Source organism: Triplophysa rosa, linkage group LG17 (genome assembly GCF_024868665.1).
Source record: "Triplophysa rosa linkage group LG17, Trosa_1v2, whole genome shotgun sequence".
In the NCBI taxonomy this organism is placed as follows: domain Eukaryota; kingdom Metazoa; phylum Chordata; class Actinopteri; order Cypriniformes; family Nemacheilidae; genus Triplophysa; species Triplophysa rosa.
The window spans coordinates 573,676-595,020 of NC_079906.1; the positions used below are offsets into that span (position 1 = coordinate 573,676).

Sequence of the window (21,345 nt, forward strand, 5' to 3'; positions counted from 1 at the left end):
CCTTTGAAGTAACCTGACATCCCAAAAATGTCACAGTTTGAGGAAGCAAAAAGTCCACAATAGCTTGAATCATAGTAGCAACAAGACGAACTTGCCCTTCCTGCGTCCCCACACAGTAAAAAGAAAAAGTGCCTCAAATATCCTGTTGTGTATACTCAAAGAACCTTAAACTGTATTTTAAGTGCTCCAAAGCTCTTTTTCTCAATAAAAGGGTTATGGTGGAACCATCTATAGTCTTTGTGGTTCTTCCAGGAACCTAGAAGATTCTTGAATAACCCCATATTCAGTTGTGAAGTTCTGGAGTCACCTTTTCACTACACTGGGACCTCAAAGTGCTTTGAGGGTTATTGAAGGAACTCAAATTCTAAAAAAAGATTATTGTAAGATCTGTAAACTTGTAAGTGGTTCCTGGAGAATCTCTCTTGTACAAGACAGTATCTAGAGGAACCCAAAAAAATTCTGCATGAAATAGGGATTTTTAGTGTCTGATCATTTTGATGTTTTATGAGAATAAGAATAGTCCAAAGTTTGGTTTTTGGCCCCTGCTAAGTGAACACACATTTTAAAATCATGCACATGATTAGAAATGGCAAAATGTTATTTAGAAAAAATTCAGCAAGCTTTTTGATTATTTTATATTTCTTACTATTTGTATTATATAATTAATTATATTAATATATTATACATAAACATTTTTATTCTACTGTATAAGTAGATCCTAAGTCACTGAAATCTTTTGAAAATGTAAACGTTGTTGTGCTTTCTATCCAAACAAACTGCAGCTGCTCTGTGTGTTTATTGTGCAGTCTCGCCCTCCACAGTACTGTGGCGCTGTTGGCACAATGTCGCAGCGTCAAGGCATGTGCCATGTGGCGCTTTCGTTACTCTATGTGTGTTTAACTTTTTCCAGCTCTGCGCAGACCGATCACTTTATGACAAAAAGCATGCGGACTTAGAATAACATCTCTAAAGCATACAGAGCAGTCAGTTCACAAATAGCTCTCACTGTGCTTTGATGTCGCCGATCAGTCTGCGATCAAACATCAGTGGCACGAGTGTTCACCGGTGTTGTTCCGCTCGCGCGACAGGCGGGAATTCAAAATAACGGATCGCAACAACCTCTCGACTGTCCCATTGGATGTAAGTAAAGTCAAAATATATAAATAACTTAAATATACTAACTATATACTATTTATATAAATGTATACTCTGACACGTCTAATTGTATGGCCGCTTTTGGCTGTTTAAACCATTTATTTACACAGTGTGAAACGGCATGTTTTAGCCGAGATCCTAACGAATATAAGTTAAGATGAAGCTTGTGGGGCTAACGTTAAATGGGTAACGTTAGTGTTGACTTTTAGCCACTTTTAGCTATTATGTTCACTTTTAGTGAATGTATAGCTCTTTTTTTAACTTATTGATGTTTGTGTTGAATGGTTTTCCCACCCATGTTACATAAATTGTCTGTAATTAAATATTTGTATCATTGTAATGATAGTGGTTTTGTTGAGTAGTGGCAACTAGGGATGTGCACATCGATGCTGCAGTATCGATACATCGATATTCAAAAGCTGCTATTTAGGTATCGATATTTTCTGAAAAGTATCGATTATCTTGTTAATTACATTAATAGTTTCAGCATAACTAAATGTTAGCTCTGCGCATGCCGATCAGTGACGCTATGTTATGAAAGTAGCTCTCGCGGCAGTTTGACGTCACACACGGATCGGTCTCCGGCTGCGCAGCGCGAGCGACGTGGTCACGTGATATTCAGGCACGTACACATACACAACACGCATGCATTGCACACTTCCGCATCAAACAGAGATGTTGACATGTTGCTTTTCTTAAACTCCAATCTACAATTTAAAGATTAGGAATTCTTAATCAGCAATTGAAGTGAAAAACAAGTGAAAGTATGCACAGTTTATGTTGTTTGTAATTTTGTTAATTGTATTAAGATTTTTGCTAGTTAATCAATATATAATTTTTTTTTAAATACTGTATGTAATAGTACAAAAAGAATGTTAAAGCCTAAGAAAAATGGCCTGTTTAAAAATAAGACAGTGAAAATATGCACATTTTTTTGTTCATTTTATTAAGATTTATGTTATTTAATCAATATTTTTGTAAGAAGGTTGTTTAAACATTTTATTTATTTGTTTAAATTGCTTTTTTAATAAATTTGTTATTAGTAGCCAGTACAAGTATGTAATTTGTTTTTTTTAATTGTAATTAGATTTTTATTTTTAAAAAGCATCAGTATCGGTATCGGCATCGGTATCAGTAACATTTCAAGAAAAAGTATCGGTATGGTATCGAATAAAAAATTTGTGGTGTCGCCCATCCCTAGTGGCAACCCTGTCGAGTATATATCTGCGCATGTGCAGAGGTACAGGGGGGTCTAATAGTGTGGCGTGGTGGCAGCACGCCACTGGGAACACTGTTAATCAACTAATCGACTTTAGGATTCAATTAATCTGCAGTGTTGTGTTTATTGGCACCTCGACTACAACAATCATTCAGTTCTGTTTTTATCCTTTTAACTCAGAATTTTCAGTATTTTCCAGTTGAGCAGCAAAAAAATGTAAGTATTATATTTATTGTGATATTTTCATTATTATGTTATTTGTTATATTTGCACATGTAAAAATACTCATTGACAATGGAAAATCTGAATAAAGTGGATTATTACAGTTGTTGCTATAAATAGCCTATTGTACTCCTTAACCATAGACCAAAACAGTGACTTCCAGGCATTGTAATATTTTGTTTATTGTTACATTTGTAAACCAATTTGTGATGTGCTAAATGATTAAATTTAATGTTTTATGAAACGTTATCTAAATCCCTCTTTTTGGTCTCCATGTCTTATTCGCAGGGGCAACCAAGGCCAACAGACCCAGCCCACCCTGATGCTCATCCTTGCACTGCCTGGGACACCTAAGGCCAACAGGCGCAACTCCTGTTCTCTTTTTGCCATAAATACATATCTACTTGAGCAATGCAAAATTGTGAAATGTACTATAGAAATAATTTTTACTTTGACTACATGGATCCTCACACCACCTGGTAATAGCAGGAAACCCATTTGGAGAGAACAGCATTGTTTTCTCTAGCTCGCAAGGATTTGCTATTTGGCAAATTACAACTTTACCATGGGTGTAGGCCTTGCTATGAGACACTACGTTTTTGCTGGACTTTTTTTACAATTGTACATTTGTACAAAGTACCTGAAATATGTCTGTATGTACAGTGTATTTAAAATTAAGGCAAATTATTTGGTTTTGTTATGATAAAGACTTTTCACTTATAACAATATCACCAACACAATATTAATTATACATGTGATTTCATGAATTTAGAATGGTAATGTTCAATATTGACCATTCTGTAAATATTTATTCAATGTAAATTGTTGTTGTTTATCAATAAACTGTTGTATTTGATTTAGTATTTTCTATCTTATTAAAATATTGTGAATAGCAAATATAAACTGTGAAATGGTGCCTTGAAGCACCCAAGATGGTTCCAGACCATTTTAATAAAAGGGATCCCCAAGAAGCCTTGAGGGTTCCTCGGAGAACCGCCCTTCATTAAGCGGTGCCTTGAGTTTCCCCTGAGGGTTCTGCCGGCGTGGCAATGTGAAGAACCCCAAATGGTTCCTCAAAGTACCTTTAATTTTTACAGTGCAGGTAGGTAACCGTGGAAACATGCCCTGCTATTGCTGTAAATGATCAAGATCTGACTACTGTGTGTTCAATAAAATCATTCCTTAAATGAGTCTTTTTCTGATCAATAACAGTGGGAGCTTGTTATAGTATAAGTAGCTCATTTAAAGCTATATTATTTCAAGGTATGTGTTTAAACCTTTCCGCCTGTTAATTTAGGAACGTAATAAAATATTGGAAAGGGAATTTGTTGCTATTTTAAGCTTCAGAATTCAAATAAAGTGTAAGACGAAAAGATGTCACCCAACATACGCTTTCATGGGTAAGTGTATTCACACTGTTTTCAAGGTGAAAAGACGACAGCAAATTTACAGTATTATACAGATTCATATAAATGTATGTGTATTTGTGTGCGTGAATCAACCACAACGTACACACATTTACATTTATTCATTTGGCAGACACTTTTATCCAAAGCGACTTACAAGTAGGAGAGCAACACGCTAAACAGTACCGTTAATTTACAAGGCCATGCTACTAGGAGGATTAAAGCTGAAGTAAGCAAAGGAGAGAATAACTCATCTCTGACATTAGGACATGTGCCTAAAGCATATAAGGTGGCTGTTATAAGGCCCCTTGTCAAAAAACCCCAACTCGACCCTAGAGAACTAAGGAACTACAGGCCTATATCGAATCTACCTTTCATATCTAAAGTTCTGGAAAAAGTAGTTTCAACTCAATTATGCTCCTTCCTCCAAAGGAATGACATCAATGAAGAATTCCAGTCTGGATTTAGAGCATGTCACAGTACAGAGACTGCTTTGATCAGAGTTACAAATGATCTGCTATTGGCGTCTGACCGAGGTTGTATCTCGTTATTGGTGCTGCTAGACCTTAGTGCTGCATTCGATACCATTGACCACAGCACACTCCTACATAGACTCGAAAATTATGTCAGCATTAAGGGAATAGCTTTGAAATGGTTTAAATCTTATTTATCTGACCGTTTTCAATTTGTAGCAATAAACAATGAGGTGTCACGCAAACCGCAAGTCCAGTACGGTGTACCACAGGGCTCAGTCTTAGGGCCTCTGCTCTTCGCATTATACATGCTACCTCTAGGAGATATAATAAAGCGACACGGAGTTAGCTTTCACTGTTATGCTGATGATACTCAACTTTATATTTCCTCGAAGCCTCATGAAACACAGCAGTTCCATCGAATAATGGAATGCATAGTCGATATAAAAAACTGGATGAGTAACAACTTTTTATTACTGAACTCGGACAAAACGGAAGTGTTACTTATTGGACCGAAAACTGCTATAAGTAACAACCAAGAATACTGTTTAACTATTGACGGATGTTCCATAAAACCCTCGTCGTCAGCAAAGAATCTTGGCGTTCTATTCGATAGTAATCTGTCATTTGAGAGCCACGTCGCCAACACCTGTAAAATTGCGTTTTTCCATCTTAAGAATATATCTAAACTACGTCATATGCTGTCAATGTCAGATGCAGAGAAGTTAATTCATGCATTCATGACATCAAGACTAGATTACTGTAATGCACTGTTAGGTGGTTGCCCTGCAGGCTTATTACAAAAACTCCAATTGGTCCAAAACGCGGCAGCTCGAGTTCTTACACGTACAAAAAAGTATGAACATATTAGCCCGGTTCTGTCAACCTTGCACTGGTTACCTATAAAGCATCGCGTTAACTTTAAAATCTTGCTTATTACCTATAAAGCCTTACATGGTTTAGCTCCTCAGTACTTGAATGAACTCCTTTTGTATTACAGTCCTTCACGTGCATTACGCTCTCAGGCGTCCTGTCAGTTGGTAATACCTAGAATTTCAAAATCAAGTGCAGGTGGTAGATCCTTTTCCTATCTAGCGCCTAAACTTTGGAATAGTCTTCCCTGCACTGTCCGGGAGGCAGACACACTCTGTCAGTTTAAATCTAGACTAAAGACGCATCTTTTTAATCTTGCATACACTACTCTTCCATAATATAAATCTTTAGAGGGTTTAGGCTGCATTAGTTAGATCAACCGGAACCAAAAACACAACTGATGTACTTGTTGCATCAAAGAGTGCAGAACAGTACTCTACTCTCAGCCAGTCTTGTCTCATTGTTCCAAGGTTACCACAGCGAGCAGGATGCAGTTCATGGCCTGACCTGATGGTAGAGCGGAGAATGGGAAGTGGGGACCTGACAAGAGCTGAGATGATAGAGCTGGATAAAGAAGGACGCGGTCTCTTGACATGTCTTCACCACAAAACTTCAAATGCTATTAGATTATTAATGATAATCTTAAACTATAATTTATTTTATTATTAAGTTTATTTATTTTATTTAGCCTTGTTGTGCAAGTTCTCTGGAGCTTGTGCAGAGGCAGCAGCTTTTGCCAGAGGGGAACTGGAATCCCCTGGTTGGGCCTGGGTTCTCCTGAGGTTTTTTTTCTCGATTAGAGTTTTGGGTTCCTCGCCACCGTTTGCATACTGTTTTTGCACTATCTGCCTGACCGGGGGGCTGCTTTAGAATTTTAAAATTTTACTTAATTAATATTGCAAATAGGAATTTATTATCTCTCTCCTTTATCCTAAATGTGTGCTCTCACTGAGCGTGTATGTGTGTGCGTACTTGTCTGTGTACGTACGTGTGTGTGTGTTGTGTGTGCGTGTGCGTGCGCATCTGTTTGTGTGTGTGTCTGTGTGTGTTGGTGCGTGTTGTGTGTGTGGAGTGTTTTGTGTGTGTCTGTGTGTGTTGGTGCGTGTTGTGTGTGTGGAGTGTTTTGTGTGTGGGTGTGTCTGTCTTCTGTGTTTTCAACCTTTTCTTGTTTTTGCAGGTACAACTTTGATTGTTTTGCTTGTAGTCAATGTGTCTCATGTACAGCTGCTTTGTAACAATGAAAATTGTAAAAGCGCTATATAAATAAAGTTGAGTTGAGTTGAGAGAATGACAGAATTTAGACACAGGACATAAACAGTTATTGGTTAGTGAAATAAATGCGTAACAGGTATGTTTTGAGAAATGAAAAATAGCTGTTTGGTTAAAAAAAAGTGGCTGACACCACCTGATGTTTAAATTGCTTGTTATATCATCTGACTGTTTGTTAGCAGCGAAAGTCCTGCACTTATTTGAATGTTTATTATTGTGTTTATGTTATTGTCAGTATTCTGAAAATAGTGTTTTCAAAAAAAAAAAAAGGTATTTTTATGATTGTAGGAGCATTTTACATGATCCGCACTCATGTTCTGGATTCCTGGAAATGAGGCTGCGTAATATCCGCCGAAAGATAGAGGCATGTCAGCGTTGTTACTCAATACGCAAGGTAGGCTGCGATGCTGGACCAGCATTAGAAGACAACCAGGGAGAAAGCAGTGCAAGTGTGACTAGTGAGTGGGTCACAAGCGGCTTCGGCCCACTACACAGAACATGCCTTCAATCAAATCAGCAATGGAGAAGACATACACTGGGCATAGATCGTGGATTTCCAAGGAGAGTTCCACCTTAACTGAAATCTACGCTTCTTGGATATGCCTAGTCTGGTAGGTTTAATTTTTTACTTGAATTACTCGAGTTATTTTAATAGACAGTGCAGAAGTTCTGATTTTGTATCTCTCTGGCAAAATGACAGATGGAAAGACAGATCTGTTTATCAGACGATGGGAAGCCCGCATCATTTCAAAGCTAAAAGCTGTCATTACCATGGAAGGTGGTGATGTTGCATCCCTTATAATGGTAAAGAGATGAGCGAAACGATTGATTGATTGATTGATATTAAAAGACAAAGTCCAATGCAAACTTCATTAATAAAGCATACGCAACACAGACAAGCAAACAAGACCAGAATAATCATTAATAATAATCTGTTATCATTTAATTTTCAGATGAAAAGTGCTACACAATACTGGTCGTGCTCACACATCTTCTGCCACCATTGCTGTAACAACCTCAGCTCCTCCGCCGACCACGCCCCCTGCATCAGCGCTCCCTCATCGCTTCACCCGTTCACTTTCACCAGACTTTTGATCACAAACTCCATTTCCCAGAATCCCTTGCACTTCCCGCCATCTTTGGTTACCCCGCACCTGCACATCATTTGTTTGGACTATTTAAGTTTCCCCTCATGCTTTTTCCTTTGTTGAGTATTGTTGTTTACTTCTTGTTGGTACCAGTCATCTGTGGAATACTTACCTGTTTTTGATACATGATTGGATTATCTGTGGGATTAAGTCTGTTTTTGAACGTTTTTTGAGGAACACTTACCTGTTTTTCTAGCCCATTGTTTTCACTGCTGTTGTATCTTATTAAACACTCTTTCCCGGAATTCCGTGGTGTGCTCGTCTATCTGAACCCTTCCAACGTGACCATTGCCTGGGAGTCGCTGCAGTGTTAGATCTGCAGTTTCATTTCTACTTGACTTTGTGGCGGTATGTTTTGCAAGAACTGTGCAAAAAAAAAAACTTATACTTGACCTTACACTGTAAAAATTAAAGATACTTTGAGGAACCATTTGGGGTTCTTCACATTGCCACACCGGCGGAACCCTCAGGGGAAACTCAAGGCACCGCTTAATGAAGGGGGGAGGTTCTCTGAGGAACCCTCAAGGCTTCTTGGGGATCCCTTTCATTAAAATGGTCTGGAACCATCTTGGGTGCTTCAAGGCACCATTTCAGTTTATATTTGCTATTCACAATATTTTAATAGGCAGAAATACTAAATCAAATACAACAGTTTATTGATAAACAACAACAATTTACATTGAATAAATATTTACATTATCATTCTAAATTCATGAAATCACATGTATAATTAATATTGTGTTGGTGATATTGTTATAAATGAAAAGTCTTTATCTTAACAAAACTAACCAAATAATTTGCCTTAATTTTAAATATACTGTACATACAGACATATTTCAGGTACTTTGTACAAATGTACAATTGTAAAAAAAGTCCAGCAAAAAAGTAGTCTCTCATAGCAAGGACTACACCCATGGTAAAGTTGTAATTTGCCAAAAAGCAAATCCTTGCGAGCTAGAGAAAACAACGCTGTTCTCTCCAAATGGGTTTCCTGCTATTACAGGTGGTGTGAGGACCCATGTAGTCAAAGTCAAAATTATTTCTATAGTACATTTCACAATTTTGCATTGCTACAGTAGATATGTATTTATGGCAAAAAGAGAACAGGAGCTGCGCCTGTTGGCCTTAGGTGTCCCAGGCAGTGCAAGGATGAGCATCAGGGTGGGCTGGGTCTGTTGGCCTTGGTTGCCCCTGCGAATAAGACATGGAGACCAAAAAGAGGGATTTAGACAACGTCTCATAAAACATTAAATTTAATCATTTAGCACATCACAAACTGCAATTGGTTTACAAATGTAACAATAAACAAAATATTACAATGCCTGGAAGTCACTGTTTTGGTCTATGGTTAAGGAGTACAATAGGCTATTTATAGCAACAACTGTAATAATCCACTTTATTCAGATTTTGCATTGTCAACGAGTATTTTTACATGTGCAAATATAACAAATAACATAATAATGAAAATATCACAATAAATATAATACTTACATTTTTTTGCTGCTCAACTGGAAAATACTGAAAATTCTGAGTTAAAAGGATAAAAACAGAACTGAATCATAAAAATATTTAATTACAGACAATTTATGTAACATGGGTGGGAAAACCATTCAACACAAACATCAATAAGTTAAAAAAGAGCTATACATTCACTAAAAGTGAACATAATAGCTAAAAGTGGCTAAAAGTCATTGTTTGTCATTAACACTAACGTTACGCATTTAACGTTAGCCCCACAAGCTTCATCTTAACTTATATTAGTTTGCATCTCGGCTAAAACATGCGCTGCCTACACCGTGTAAATAAATGGTTTAAACAGCCAAAAGCGGCCATACAATTAGACGTGTCAGAGTATACATTTATATAAATAGTATATAGTTAGTATATTTAAGTTATTTATATATTTTGACTTTACTTACATCCAATGGGACAGTCGAGAGGTTGTTGCGATCCGTTATTTTGAATTCCGCGCGAGCGGAACAACACCGGTGAACACTCGTGCCACTGATGTTTGATCGCAGACTGATCGGCGACATCAAAGCACAGTGAGAGCTATTTGTGAACTGACTGCTCTGTATGCTTTAGAGATGTTATTCTAAGTCCGCATGCTCTTTGTCATAAAGTGATCGGTCTGCGCAGAGCTGGAAAGAGTTAAACACACATACTAACGAAAGCGCCACATGGCACATGCCTTGACGCTGCGACATTGGGCCAACAGCGCCACAGTACTGTGGAGGGCGAGACTGCACAATAAACACACAGAGCAGCTGCAGTTTGTTTGGATAGAAAGCACAACGTTTACATTTTCAAAAGATTTCAGTGACTTACGATCTACTTATAGAATAAAAATATTTATTTATAATGTAGTCATAGTAAGAAATATAAAATAATCATAAAGCTTGCTGAAATTTTTCAAAATAACATTTAGCCTTTTCTAATCATGTGCATGATTTTAAAATGTGTGTTCACTTAACAGGGGCCAAAAAACAAACTTTGGACTATTCTTATTCTCATAAAACATCAAAATGATCAGACACTAAAAATCCCTATTTCATGCAGAATTTTGTGGGGTTCCTCTAGATACTGTCTTGTACAAGAGAGATTCTCCAGGAACCACTTACAAGTTTACAGATCTTACAAAAACCATTTTTTAGAATTTGAGTTCCTTCAATAACCCGCAAAGCACTTTGAGGTCCCAGTGTAGTGAAAAGGTGACTCCAGAACTTCACAACTGAATATGGGGTTATTCAAGAATCGTCTAGGTTCCTGGAAGAACCACAAAGACTATAGATGGTTCCACCATAACCCTTTTATTGAGAAAAAGAGCTTTGGAGCACCTAAAATACAGTTTAAGGTTCTTTGAGTACACAACAGGATATTTGAGGCACTTTTTCTTTTTACTGTGTAGGTATAGCTTTTGAACTTCCTTTTTTTCCCAGTCTGGAACCAGCATTGCATCCATCTGCAGCAACTCTGAGACCATACCAACCACAGCTAATCTGCATTGGCAGTTTTAGGAGTGCAACATGACAGTTTGTCATCATTGCGAGAAATGACAGAGTGAACATTCCTGTAGATGATGGCTTGACATGTGCTGTGGACAAGCTTTTCAAGCTCTACTAGTGTGCAATGTGTCCTATCCACCACTGCTCAGCTCTGTGTTCACCTTCTTTGAATACATCTAAGACGTGCCCATCTCAACCAACAAAGGAGCCAATACTAGAGCTTATCTCAAAGCTTCAGGCTGTACAGTAAAACACACAAGAATGTACATGTGCCCAAAGTGCAGACAATCAATATGCACGAAAAGTAATTTGGCATTTAGTTGAAACACATGCATTATCAGATGGACAGGACTTCACTATTATTGTAACAAATGCCTACCCTGTTACCATCAGTTCCTTGAAGAAAGCACATGTTGTGCTATAGACATTCTGAGATCAACCTATGATGAATTGACTTTGAACAGCACTATTTGCGCACACTGTTGTAGAACTGGCTCTGTAATATTCTACAAGCTAATAGACCACAGTATGTTGTGATTTTTGTAAGAGTACTTACAGTGAAGTATTTAATGTGCATTTATTTGCATATGCTGTACAACAACAGACTATGAAAAGACATCTGAGTGATGCTGCATATATCTTGCCATTTGATATATTGTTGGGTTTTAATACAAATGAACTATATTTAGATCCAATGTTTATATTCCAGAATGTTGTTTGCCAGACTGTAGATTGTCTTATTACGTTTTTTTTATCCAATTTAAAAAGTTTTATCTTTTTAAAGGTGTCTAAATGTGTCTGGCTTTTGTTATATTGCAGCTGGTTGTTTTTACGAGAAATTTCCTCAGAAGTCTCCTCAGAAGACTGTAACATGTTCCTTGTTTAACATGTAGACCAATGAATGTTTGACACATGTGTTAATAGAATGTTTCAAAACTTTATCATTTATTGTGTGCTTCTTTGTGCTTTGTCTGAATTGGTCTGTACCCTGCCGAAATTGACTCTTGATTAAATTGTTAACATTTTTACAGGTCACTGTTGCCTTTTTATTTACAAATGGCTGGTAATGTTTAATATTGTAATATCAACACAATAATTTGTTATGAAAGTGAAGTGACGTGAAAGTGACCTATTAGTCAGATATGGTGACCCATACCCGAAATGTGACCTCTGCTTTTAACCCATCCAGAGGCCCCATTTATAGTCATTTGCACATTTCCACACTTTAGTGTGTTAAAATGGTTTACACATTGTTTAAATTACCTGACACTGTTTGTGTGTTAACATGGCTTGCACACATGTCCCTGAACACACTCCCAACATGTGTTAAAATTTGACACAACGTGTCATTTTTCACACATCAGTTTTTGCAGTATAGGCTTATAATGAAGTAAGTATAATAAATCTAATGAAGTATTCTTAAGAATCCTTTGTAGTAACCTGCCATCCCAAAAATGTCAAGTGTAGTTAGAGGAAGCAAAAAGTCCACAATAGCTTGAATCATAGAAGCAACAGGACGAACTTGCCCTTGCCCTTCGTGCTTCTGGGGGGGCTCCTTTAGAATTAGAACTTTTAAGTTTTACTTAATTAATATTGCATATAGGAATTTATAGTCTGTTTAATATTTGACCTGTGCTTCTCTGTCCTTTATCTTAAATGTGTGCTTTTCACTGTGCGTGTGTGTGTGGTTTTCACTGTGCGTGTGTGTGTGCGTGTCTGTGTGTGCACGTCCGTGTGTCTGCATGTCCATGTGGGTGCGCATTTGTATGTGTGGAATGTTTTGTATGTGGGTGTGTCTGTCTTCTGTGTTTTCACCTTTTTTTGTTTTTACATGTATAACTTTAAATGTTTTGCTTAGTCAATATCTCTCATGTACAGCTGCTTTGTAAACAAAGACAATTGTAAAAAGCATTATACAAATAAAGTTGACTTGACTTCCCCAGGTAGGTAACCGTGGAACATGCCCTGCTATTGCTGTAAATGATGAACATAAACAATCGGGATGCAATAATTGTGGGAGCTACAAAAATGTTTTTACGGCCTAAAAAGCAAATTGACATTCATGAGATTTTTGAGAGGCCTATAATGAAGTAAGTATAATAAAATATTCTTAAGAATCCTTTGAAGTAACCTGACATCCCAAAAATGTCACAGTTTGAGGAAGCAAAAAGTCCACAATAGCTTGAATCATAGTAGCAACAAGACGAACTTGCCCTTCCTGTGTCCCCAGGTAGGTAACCGTGGAAACATGCCCTGCTATTGCTGTAAATGATCATGATCTGACTACTGTGTGTTCAATAAAATCATTCCTTAAATGAGTCTTTTTCTGATCAATAACAGTAGGAGCTTGTTATAAGTAGCTCATTTAAAGCTATATTATTTCAAGGAATGTGAATATTATTATATATTATTTTCAAGGTGAAAAGACGACAGCAAATTTACAGTATTATACAGATACATATACACATGTGTGTGTGTGTGTGTGTGTGTGTGTGTGTGTGTGTGTGTGTGTGTGTGTGTGTGTGTGTGTGTGTGTGTGTGTGTGTGTGTGTGTGTGTTTGTGTGTGTGTGTGTGTGTGTGTGTGTGTGTGTGTGTGTGTGTGTGTGTGTGTGTGTGTGTGTGTGTGTGTGTGTGTGTGTGTGTGTGTGTGAATCAACCACAACGTACACACACACAGGAAGGGAAAGAAAATATTTACAACCAGAATTGATTAAATACAGTATACACAAATATTGCAAAAATAATTTAACCCTTTAATACAGGTCTCCAGGACCAACAACAGCAGTGCCTGTTTAATTAAGGCGGACTGATATGTGGGCATGGGCAGCTCCTGTTTCCTTTTTAAGTTCCCATTTCTCCCATTTTGGCGTTACATAAGGATTAGCTAGGTTTATTAACTTTGTTATGGTGTATGTCAAGATTAAAATCAATGTCTTTTTCTCAGAAGCATCCAAAAACTGACCTACCAAGCTCCAGTTTGGCCAGTTGTTCAGGATTCCAAACTCAGCACTTGTTTGACTCTGGTCTTTCTCCATTGCTAAACATCTTCGTTTCCTCGCCTATGGCCTTCCTTAAGAAAATGATAAATGGTTGTTATAGGGCTATATTTCATTACCATTTTCCATCTACCATATATTTACTACAAATACCATGCAAAACTAGAACCATTGTTATTTAATCGTGTTTGGTACATAAATGAAACAAACACAAAACACCTGTAGTTACTAATGTTAATGTTCGTACGGATTGCTCCCAGGCGGACTATTTATACGTACTGTATTACAACACAAATTCTTTCTTTCCATGATTTTTAACCGTTTAGATAATTCTCGAGACTGTCCTTTTTAAAGTTTAATAATGTAAAAAAATCCAGTACATTTTAGACACTATAAACATTTTTGTAAAGCTGCTTTGTAACAATGCACACCGTGAAAAGCGATATACTGTACGTTCAGTTTGACTTCATTTGGTGCTGCGCAGACGGACATGTCACACGTCAATGGATATGCGGCTCCGCAAGAAGCCAAACACGCCCATAGTGTTTTGTGGGGTTTTCTACGGTCGTGCTTACACTTGGCTCGTTGACTGCACCGCCTGCAGATCGCATCGTGACGTTCCTCTCGTCTAACGCACATAACTGTTTCTCTCTCTGTGTACAGTGGACGCAAATAAGATTTTTGTCAGCCGATCGCGACACGCTAACTCCTTAACAACTACCAGAAAAGCAGTCGTTCACATTTACCCACGGACTGTATGGCACGCAGATTTATTTTAATATCGGATTGAAAGCCGTTATGGTGAAACGGACATCGATAAAGGCCTGGAAATCCTCATTCATTCATGTATTGGCTGGATTTTATTCGAGAAGAATCGTGAAGGTAATGTTTCTGCCTCAGACTATGAAAGAATAAGATGTCGTAAAAAATCAATTTGAGAATGCTAAATTGCATTGGCCACGTATTCTACATGATCGTATCAGACGGTTTCATTTGCTAGACAAATGGCGACTGGATAACTGATAGATGATGCTGCTGTTTTGCATGCAGACACTTGACTGTTTCTCGCTGTCATGTTTCATACGGGACTCAATGCTATTTTCTTCACTTAATCCCTGCTGCAGTAAATGTCTTGATTTTTGCAGCAAATACATTTTTTTATTTCCGTAAATATATGTCAAAATTGTGTGTGATCTGTGTGTTCAGAGGTGAAATCTCACCGGTCTCTGTGGCTGCCCATGGCTTTGTTAATAGAAATAAAGAATATGGGCTTGGCACGCCCTTTGATAGCCAAATAGAAGCCAATTCAGTATTTTAAGACTGTCAGTTACTCTGAGCATTTGATATTTGAGTTAGAAATTTTGATTTTGAAAAAAAAACTACATGAAAAGATTGATATAAATAATGAAGCAATAAATTCATTAATTCGTTATAAGGTAATATACATCTTATCAACATTAACCATGGTTTACTACAAATAACCAAAATAATTAATCCTTGTAGTGTTCATGTTCCCAGCCAGTGTTCGCAGATCTAGTGGACCCACATGTTATTAGACTTTTAAATCAATATGATAAAATAATTTATGCAAATTTATCTTTGTTATACCAAATTCAGGAAAAAGGTGCAATTTGCTTTTTTGGTAAAAATGTCTAGCTAAAATATAATTAAATATAAATATCTGAAGTTGAAAAAACAATGAATTGCATCATCTTTTTTAGGGATGCACCGAATGTTCGGCAACTGACAATATTCGGCCGAAAATGGCAAAAAAAAGCTTGATCATATCACAATGACGTGTGATATGATCAAGCAGCAACCAGCGCACAGAGAGAGAGAGAGAGACACAGAGAGAGAGAGAGAGAGAGAGAGAGAGAGAGAGAGAGAGAGGACATTGACATCAAACGTCAATGTCCTATAGAAATCCCAATTAGAATTTGGCTGAAAATATTAGAATCAGTAATTGAAGTGATTGCTCTCTATGGCAGTGAAGTGTGGGGTCCACTGACAAAAGATTTTACTAAATGGGAAAAACGTCCAATTGAGAGCCTGCATATACAGAACTCTATAAAAATATCTTACAAGTCCACCGGCACACAACAAACAATGCATTCAGGGCAGAATTTGGCAAATATCCACTAAAGATAGAAAAAAGGGCAATCAAATTCTGGAAACATCTAAAACACAGTGACCCTCACTCGTATCATTAAAAAGCCCTGAAACACCACGAGATGAGCACAGAAATTAATTCTCTCTGTCAGCTGGTCCAGAGCTTCAGTCCTGATGTTTCAGTCCTAACATGATGCTCTCAACCACAACAATATCACACTCAACACAATTACAGCATAAATGAAACAAAACTATATCACATGGGAAACCATAACAAAACAACAAAGTCAAATGGAATGTTATTTGGCCCTAAAGAGAGAATACAGCAGACTACCTGTACACAGTGACAGATCAAAAACTAAGAGGCACGTTGACAAGACACAGACTCAGTGGACATAAACTCACTATAGAGACGGGCAGACATAGACAAACATGGCTGCCACAGGACCAGAGACTGTGTCCACACTGTGATCTCAACAACATCGAGACAGAACTCCACTTCCTAACAGAATGCACAAAATACACGGACATACGGACAATGTTTTATGGAAAAATCAAGTCCATACACCAGACGTCCGAAAGTCTGTCAAACGATGAGAAATTGCCGTGTCTGTTAGGAGAACACAAGGACTGCTGTGTGTTAGCTGCACAACAAAAGAGAAAACAATGAATCTGCCCTGACCTGATGCTTCCAATATGTACATAACATTATGTTATTATAGCCCTTTATTCTGCTACTTAAATGTATATTTTGCTTTTGTAAATCTACTCTATTTCTGTTTTTATATATTTACATATATTAAAAACCACTTTAAATTGCACTACATACTGTACATCACACTTTATTTTATTTTATTACTATAATTATCTTTCTTTTCGTTTGTATACATACTTGCCCTATTTGTACGCAGCCCAGCTGCAAATGCTTTGGCAATACGAATGTACATTTTGTCATGCCAATAAAGCACACTTAAATTTAAATTAAATTAAAATTTTAAGTGTCAGAGAAAGACACAGCACGGAAGTTAATTTCTGAATGAAAGCGTCTTTACCGGTGGGAACTCATTTGTATTGCGCATGTGTCGAACTCGGACGTCCGCGCTTAATCCGTGATGAGTATGCTCAAGGACGGTCTGACAGTAGCCCCGCCGCTCGCAATGACATCATATCACAGTGGTCGCGTGCCGTGCACACAATTCCATGTAGGCTACTAAACAACTTGTCAAAGTATGTTCTGTGCATCCCGGTGTTCTGTCGAATTGTCCTAGCCTGTTAGATTTTATTACCGCAGGGCAAAACTTGATCGACACATTGACAAAATAAACAAGTAGGATGATTTTACAATGTAAAATACCCTGTCAGATAGTCGTACCATCTTAAAATAAACACGTAAAAAAGTTTAAAGCATATCAGATTATATGCAGGATAAAATAAACAGGTAGGATTAATTTACAGTGCAAAATACCCTATCAAATTTTCCTACCAGTAATAAATAAATATGTAGAATGATTTAACAATTAAAATACCCTATCCGATTGTCGTAGCAGTATTAAATTAACAGGTAGGATGATTTTACAACACAAAAAAGGACGTAATATTGATGCGTGCATGCCTGGTACAATCTGACGGGTAGGATGACATTTCAGGACACCGGCCACGAGTGCACCTTCAGAGAGAACAATGACAGTCATCTTTTGTGGGCGGAGATTGGAGAAGAGATGTGAACTGAAATGGTTGTCAGTCAGAATTGCTTGCATGGATGTTTTTTTTCTTTAAATCATTTTGCAATGTAGCCTATAATAATCCAACAGTTTTCGTTTATTAGTATTTTTAGCTTGAATGACACTTTTTAACTAAGTGTTTTGTTGTAGGGATACCGAGTACAGTACATTCTTTCAGCAGTCACACAGATGTGTGCTATTCAAGAAGTGAGAGGGCTCAATTTTCTTGTTTTAATTTAGCCTACTTGTTCTGCTCAATTTTATTTGAAGTTATATTGTATTATATTGAAAAGCAAGACAAAATATAAAAAGCCATTTGACCACTCAGTTTATGCAATAGTGAAAAAAATGGCTAAATAAATAGAATACACAAAGCCATGTTCGGTGTTCTGCCTTCGGCCAAGTGTTTCATTTTTATTCGGCTTCAGCCAAGAATTTTCATTTTTATTCGGCTTCGGCCAAGAATTTTCATTTCGGTGCATCCCTATGACCTGAACACCACCTGAACGCTTCACAGCGATGCCATAGAAGAACCATTTTTGGTTCCACAAAGAACCATTCAGTCAAAGGTTCTTTAAAGAACCAATCTGAAGAACCTTTTTTCGCCACAAAAAACCTTCTTCGGATTTTAAAGGTTCTTTATAGAACCATTTAGACAAAAAAAGGTTCTTCTATGGCATCGAAGAACCTTTTGAAGCACCTTTATTTTTAAGAGTGTTGTGTTTATTTCCTCTTGCAGATGGCAGCGCAGACAGCGAAAAGCAGATTGGACACCATCAATTCAGCCTGAACTCACGGAAAGTCCTAACTATTTTTGGACGTGGTGAATCGTACAAAAACGAGGGAAAGGCAGTAACAAAGACCCATGGCCTAACCCAGGAGATCCTACCCAAACATATGAATAAGATTGTACAAATTCATACAAAATAGTTACGATTTGCCATGATGTTGTGTTGGTCAATGCCCTTATTACCTTTTAGATGAGCTCACTGGATCTGAGATTAAAGTGATTTTTCTTCCATCTGTATACATGGTGGGCTACCGTTTTAGGGTCTGCAAGGGGCGTCTGTGGAAGCAAGTAGGACTTGGCCATTATTTCCTCATGATCGTCATTTGTCTCTCCCTGCTCGCTTTACTCTTCATTGACGTAATTGAATCATGGGTAACCTGTCTGGGAATGAGCAGACCAGAAGGTCCTCACAGAGCGGTTCTTCCACAGAGTATCCCGCCCACCCGTTCCGAAGAGTTCCTTCTTATGCCGAGCTCTCGTGTCTGCCAGCGCGCCAAACCTTACCTCGTCACTTTGGTGGCAACCGCGCCTGCCAACAGAAAGGCTCGCCAAGCTATTCGGGACACCTGGGGCGGGGAAGTGCAAGTGAGAGGTCACCGTGTCATGACCCTCTTTATGGTGGGTCAGTCATCTGACCTGGTTCTTGGCAAAGAATTGATCGAAGAGTCAAAGGAGCGCGGAGACCTGATACAGGGCCGCTTCACTGACACCTACGCAAACTTGACCCTGAAAACTCTCGCCATGCTGGGTTGGGCACGCCGTTTCTGTCCGCAGGCTCGCTTCCTGGCTAAGGTGGATGACGACGTGATGTTCAACCCGAGTGCGCTGCTTCACTATCTCGACCTCAGCTTTAAAACGAGCGAGGATGAACTCGCAGACCTTTATCTGGGACGCGTTCACATGCAGGTGGCGCCGGACCGCAACCCGCACAGCAAGCACTTCACGTCAGAATACACATACACCGGGACGGTTTTTCCAGATTACTGCAGCGGGACGGCATACGTGCTATCTCGGCCTGCAGTGCTAAAAGTGTCCCTAGCGGCTGCTGCAATAACCCTAACCAGACCTTTGCTCCCAGAGGACGTGTTTGTGGGTATATGTGTGCACAGAGCAGGCATTACACCTGCCCACTCCCCACTCTTCTCCGGAGGACCGGCTGTGCCATACGGCCGTTGTTGCTACCAGACTATGGTGTCTGTGCACCATACCAAGCCAGGGGACATGTTACGCTACTGGACGGAGGTGCACTCCACAGCCCCTTGTTCGTGGTTGGGTGTGCGAACCTCCCTTGGTGTGTGTAAAGTGAGAGCACTTTTGGGGACGCTGTTGGGGAAGAGCTTGTAAAACGAGCACATGATGAAGTTGCACTCAACAGAAAATCTGTAGTATTATAAAGATTCGTAAATTATAATGCAGGTATGCACTCCAGTTTAGAGGACCTAAGAAAGCACAAATGAATAGCCTTTTGTTTACAAAGGCACACTATGCACTGCAACTTTATTTTTGATTGTTTTGTTTTGTTCTTTGCTATACTCAGCATGTGCCTTTTGTGTTTTAAAACTTACAACACATTATGCATAAGCCTTAACTGAGTTCGAGCCGTCACTGCGAGCCGCAACACTGCCGTCACTGCGAGCCGCAACACATTTAAAGGGATAGTTCAGCCAAAAAGAAAACAGCTTCACATAGACAGCTTTTAAACAACATGAGGGTTAAATAAAATGCATTCCCCGTACCAGAAATAATGTAAGAAATGCATTGTTAGGAATATAGCATGACATGCTCGGTCTCTTTTCACCTCACCAGTGAAAACGGTCACTTATGTAACAGTGACATTTGTCCAGCTGACTGTAAATATTTAACAGACCCATTGATCTAAAGTTCATTTAGTGCACCAAAAATGCATGCAGTAGGTAAGAGAGACACAACCACGATTTACATACACAATTATAGTTTTATACATAAAGAGAATGGAGAAATAAACAAAAATTAAACCCACTGCTACTGGGTTATTCTACAAATGGGACGTTTTCTCAAAATACAAGCATAAAGCCAATTTCAATGTTGCCTGGTTTTGGATTTATTTCTGGGTAACAGTACACAGTAAGTTATTTGACAGTTTTCAACATTTTGGACCTGTACTCAACACGGAAGCATAGAACTACTGAGGACAGATGTTTAGAAACAGACTTTTACACTCATCATTTCCTGTTCAAATTTGCAGTCATCTTATTTATGTAACGCTGTTGACAGTCAATGAATCCACTCTTGACACAGGTTTGGGGTTTAACTTTTGCTGTTCGGGAAAAGAGACGTACCCCCTTGGCTTTCATCCATGTGCTTCTCCTGTATGCCATCCCACTATGCAAATTATTGCTATTACCCATTCCTTTTTGAGTGGGTAACTAGTGGGTTACTTGGACAGTGGTTTCTTGGACATACAAAATAAGGTATAGCACAATAAAACTATATTTTTGAAGAACACAACCAAATGTCTCGATTATTTAATCTAACTGAAAGCAAACACTGAAATGAGTTTATATTTGAGGTTATTGTGGCTGTAAATGGAAAAGAACCTGGGGCATTAGCAGAAAAACAAACATTTGATAATGAAAATGTTCAATGAGTAAATTTGCACAAGAAAAACAATTTCAGATGTTTGCGTATAGACACATTCCAAAAAATTGCCATTCTAGAGAAATCTATGCCTCCGTCTTTGCTACATTCAACAGTTTGGCCAAAACAAAGTCCTTAAAAATGTTTTACTCTGATGTGGAAGAACTTGACTGGCCCATTCAAAGCTCAGAACAGAAGTCCTATTAAAAGCTGTGAGGTGAACTGAAACACGGACTGAAAGCCAGCCCTCATCCGGCAACATCAATGCCTGACCTTAATGATGCTATTCACAGCAAAAAGCATCAATTACCTTCGTTCAATACGCGAGGCATAAGTGAGGTC

At 38.3% G+C, this 21,345-nt stretch overlaps 2 protein-coding genes and 1 long non-coding RNA gene across 5 annotated transcripts; 2 read left to right on the forward strand and 1 right to left on the reverse strand.

The window, feature by feature from the left end:
* Positions 1-775: 775 nt before the first annotated feature.
* Positions 776-7,683, forward strand: LOC130567603 (uncharacterized). Of its 3 annotated transcripts, XR_008964615.1 has the most exons (4): positions 841-1,140; positions 6,906-7,228; positions 7,318-7,421; positions 7,571-7,683. XR_008964615.1 is itself a non-coding variant. In XM_057355822.1 (3 exons), exon 3 carries the CDS (start codon positions 4,784-4,786, stop codon positions 5,684-5,686), a length of 903 nt encoding a protein of 300 aa, XP_057211805.1. In that variant the 5' UTR covers positions 776-1,919; positions 2,555-2,590; positions 2,885-4,783; the 3' UTR covers positions 5,687-6,899. The 3 variants fall into 3 exon arrangements, 2 of the variants coding, with proteins under 2 accessions (XP_057211805.1, XP_057211806.1); XM_057355822.1 differs by lacking the exons at positions 6,906-7,228; positions 7,318-7,421; positions 7,571-7,683 and adding exons at positions 2,555-2,590; positions 2,885-6,899 and having other exon boundaries at positions 776-1,919; XM_057355823.1 differs by lacking the exons at positions 6,906-7,228; positions 7,318-7,421; positions 7,571-7,683 and adding exons at positions 2,555-2,590; positions 2,885-6,899 and having other exon boundaries at positions 776-1,140.
* Positions 7,684-8,847: 1,164 nt separating this feature from the next.
* On the reverse strand, positions 8,848-10,005 carry LOC130567604 (uncharacterized). Its single transcript, XR_008964616.1, has 3 exons — positions 9,685-10,005; positions 9,257-9,292; positions 8,848-8,956 (listed from the first exon to the last, which is right to left on the reverse strand). It is a non-coding gene; the product is annotated as an uncharacterized LOC130567604 (long non-coding RNA).
* Positions 10,006-14,351: 4,346 nt separating this feature from the next.
* Positions 14,352-21,125, forward strand: b3galt4 (UDP-Gal:betaGlcNAc beta 1,3-galactosyltransferase, polypeptide 4). Its single transcript, XM_057355821.1, has 2 exons — positions 14,352-14,649; positions 18,337-21,125. The coding sequence occupies exon 2, from the start codon at positions 18,628-18,630 to the stop codon at positions 19,729-19,731; it is 1,104 nt and encodes a 367-aa protein (XP_057211804.1). The 5' UTR covers positions 14,352-14,649; positions 18,337-18,627; the 3' UTR covers positions 19,732-21,125.
* The last annotated feature ends 220 nt before the right edge of the window (positions 21,126-21,345 follow it).

Bases quoted from the DNA above. Each gene is read 5' to 3' on its own strand.
- LOC130567603 (XM_057355822.1), top strand. From the start codon at position 4,784: ATGCTACCTCTAGGAGATATAATAAAGCGACACGGAGTTAGCTTTCAC.
- b3galt4 (XM_057355821.1), top strand. From the start codon at position 18,628: ATGGTGGGCTACCGTTTTAGGGTCTGCAAGGGGCGTCTGTGGAAGCAA.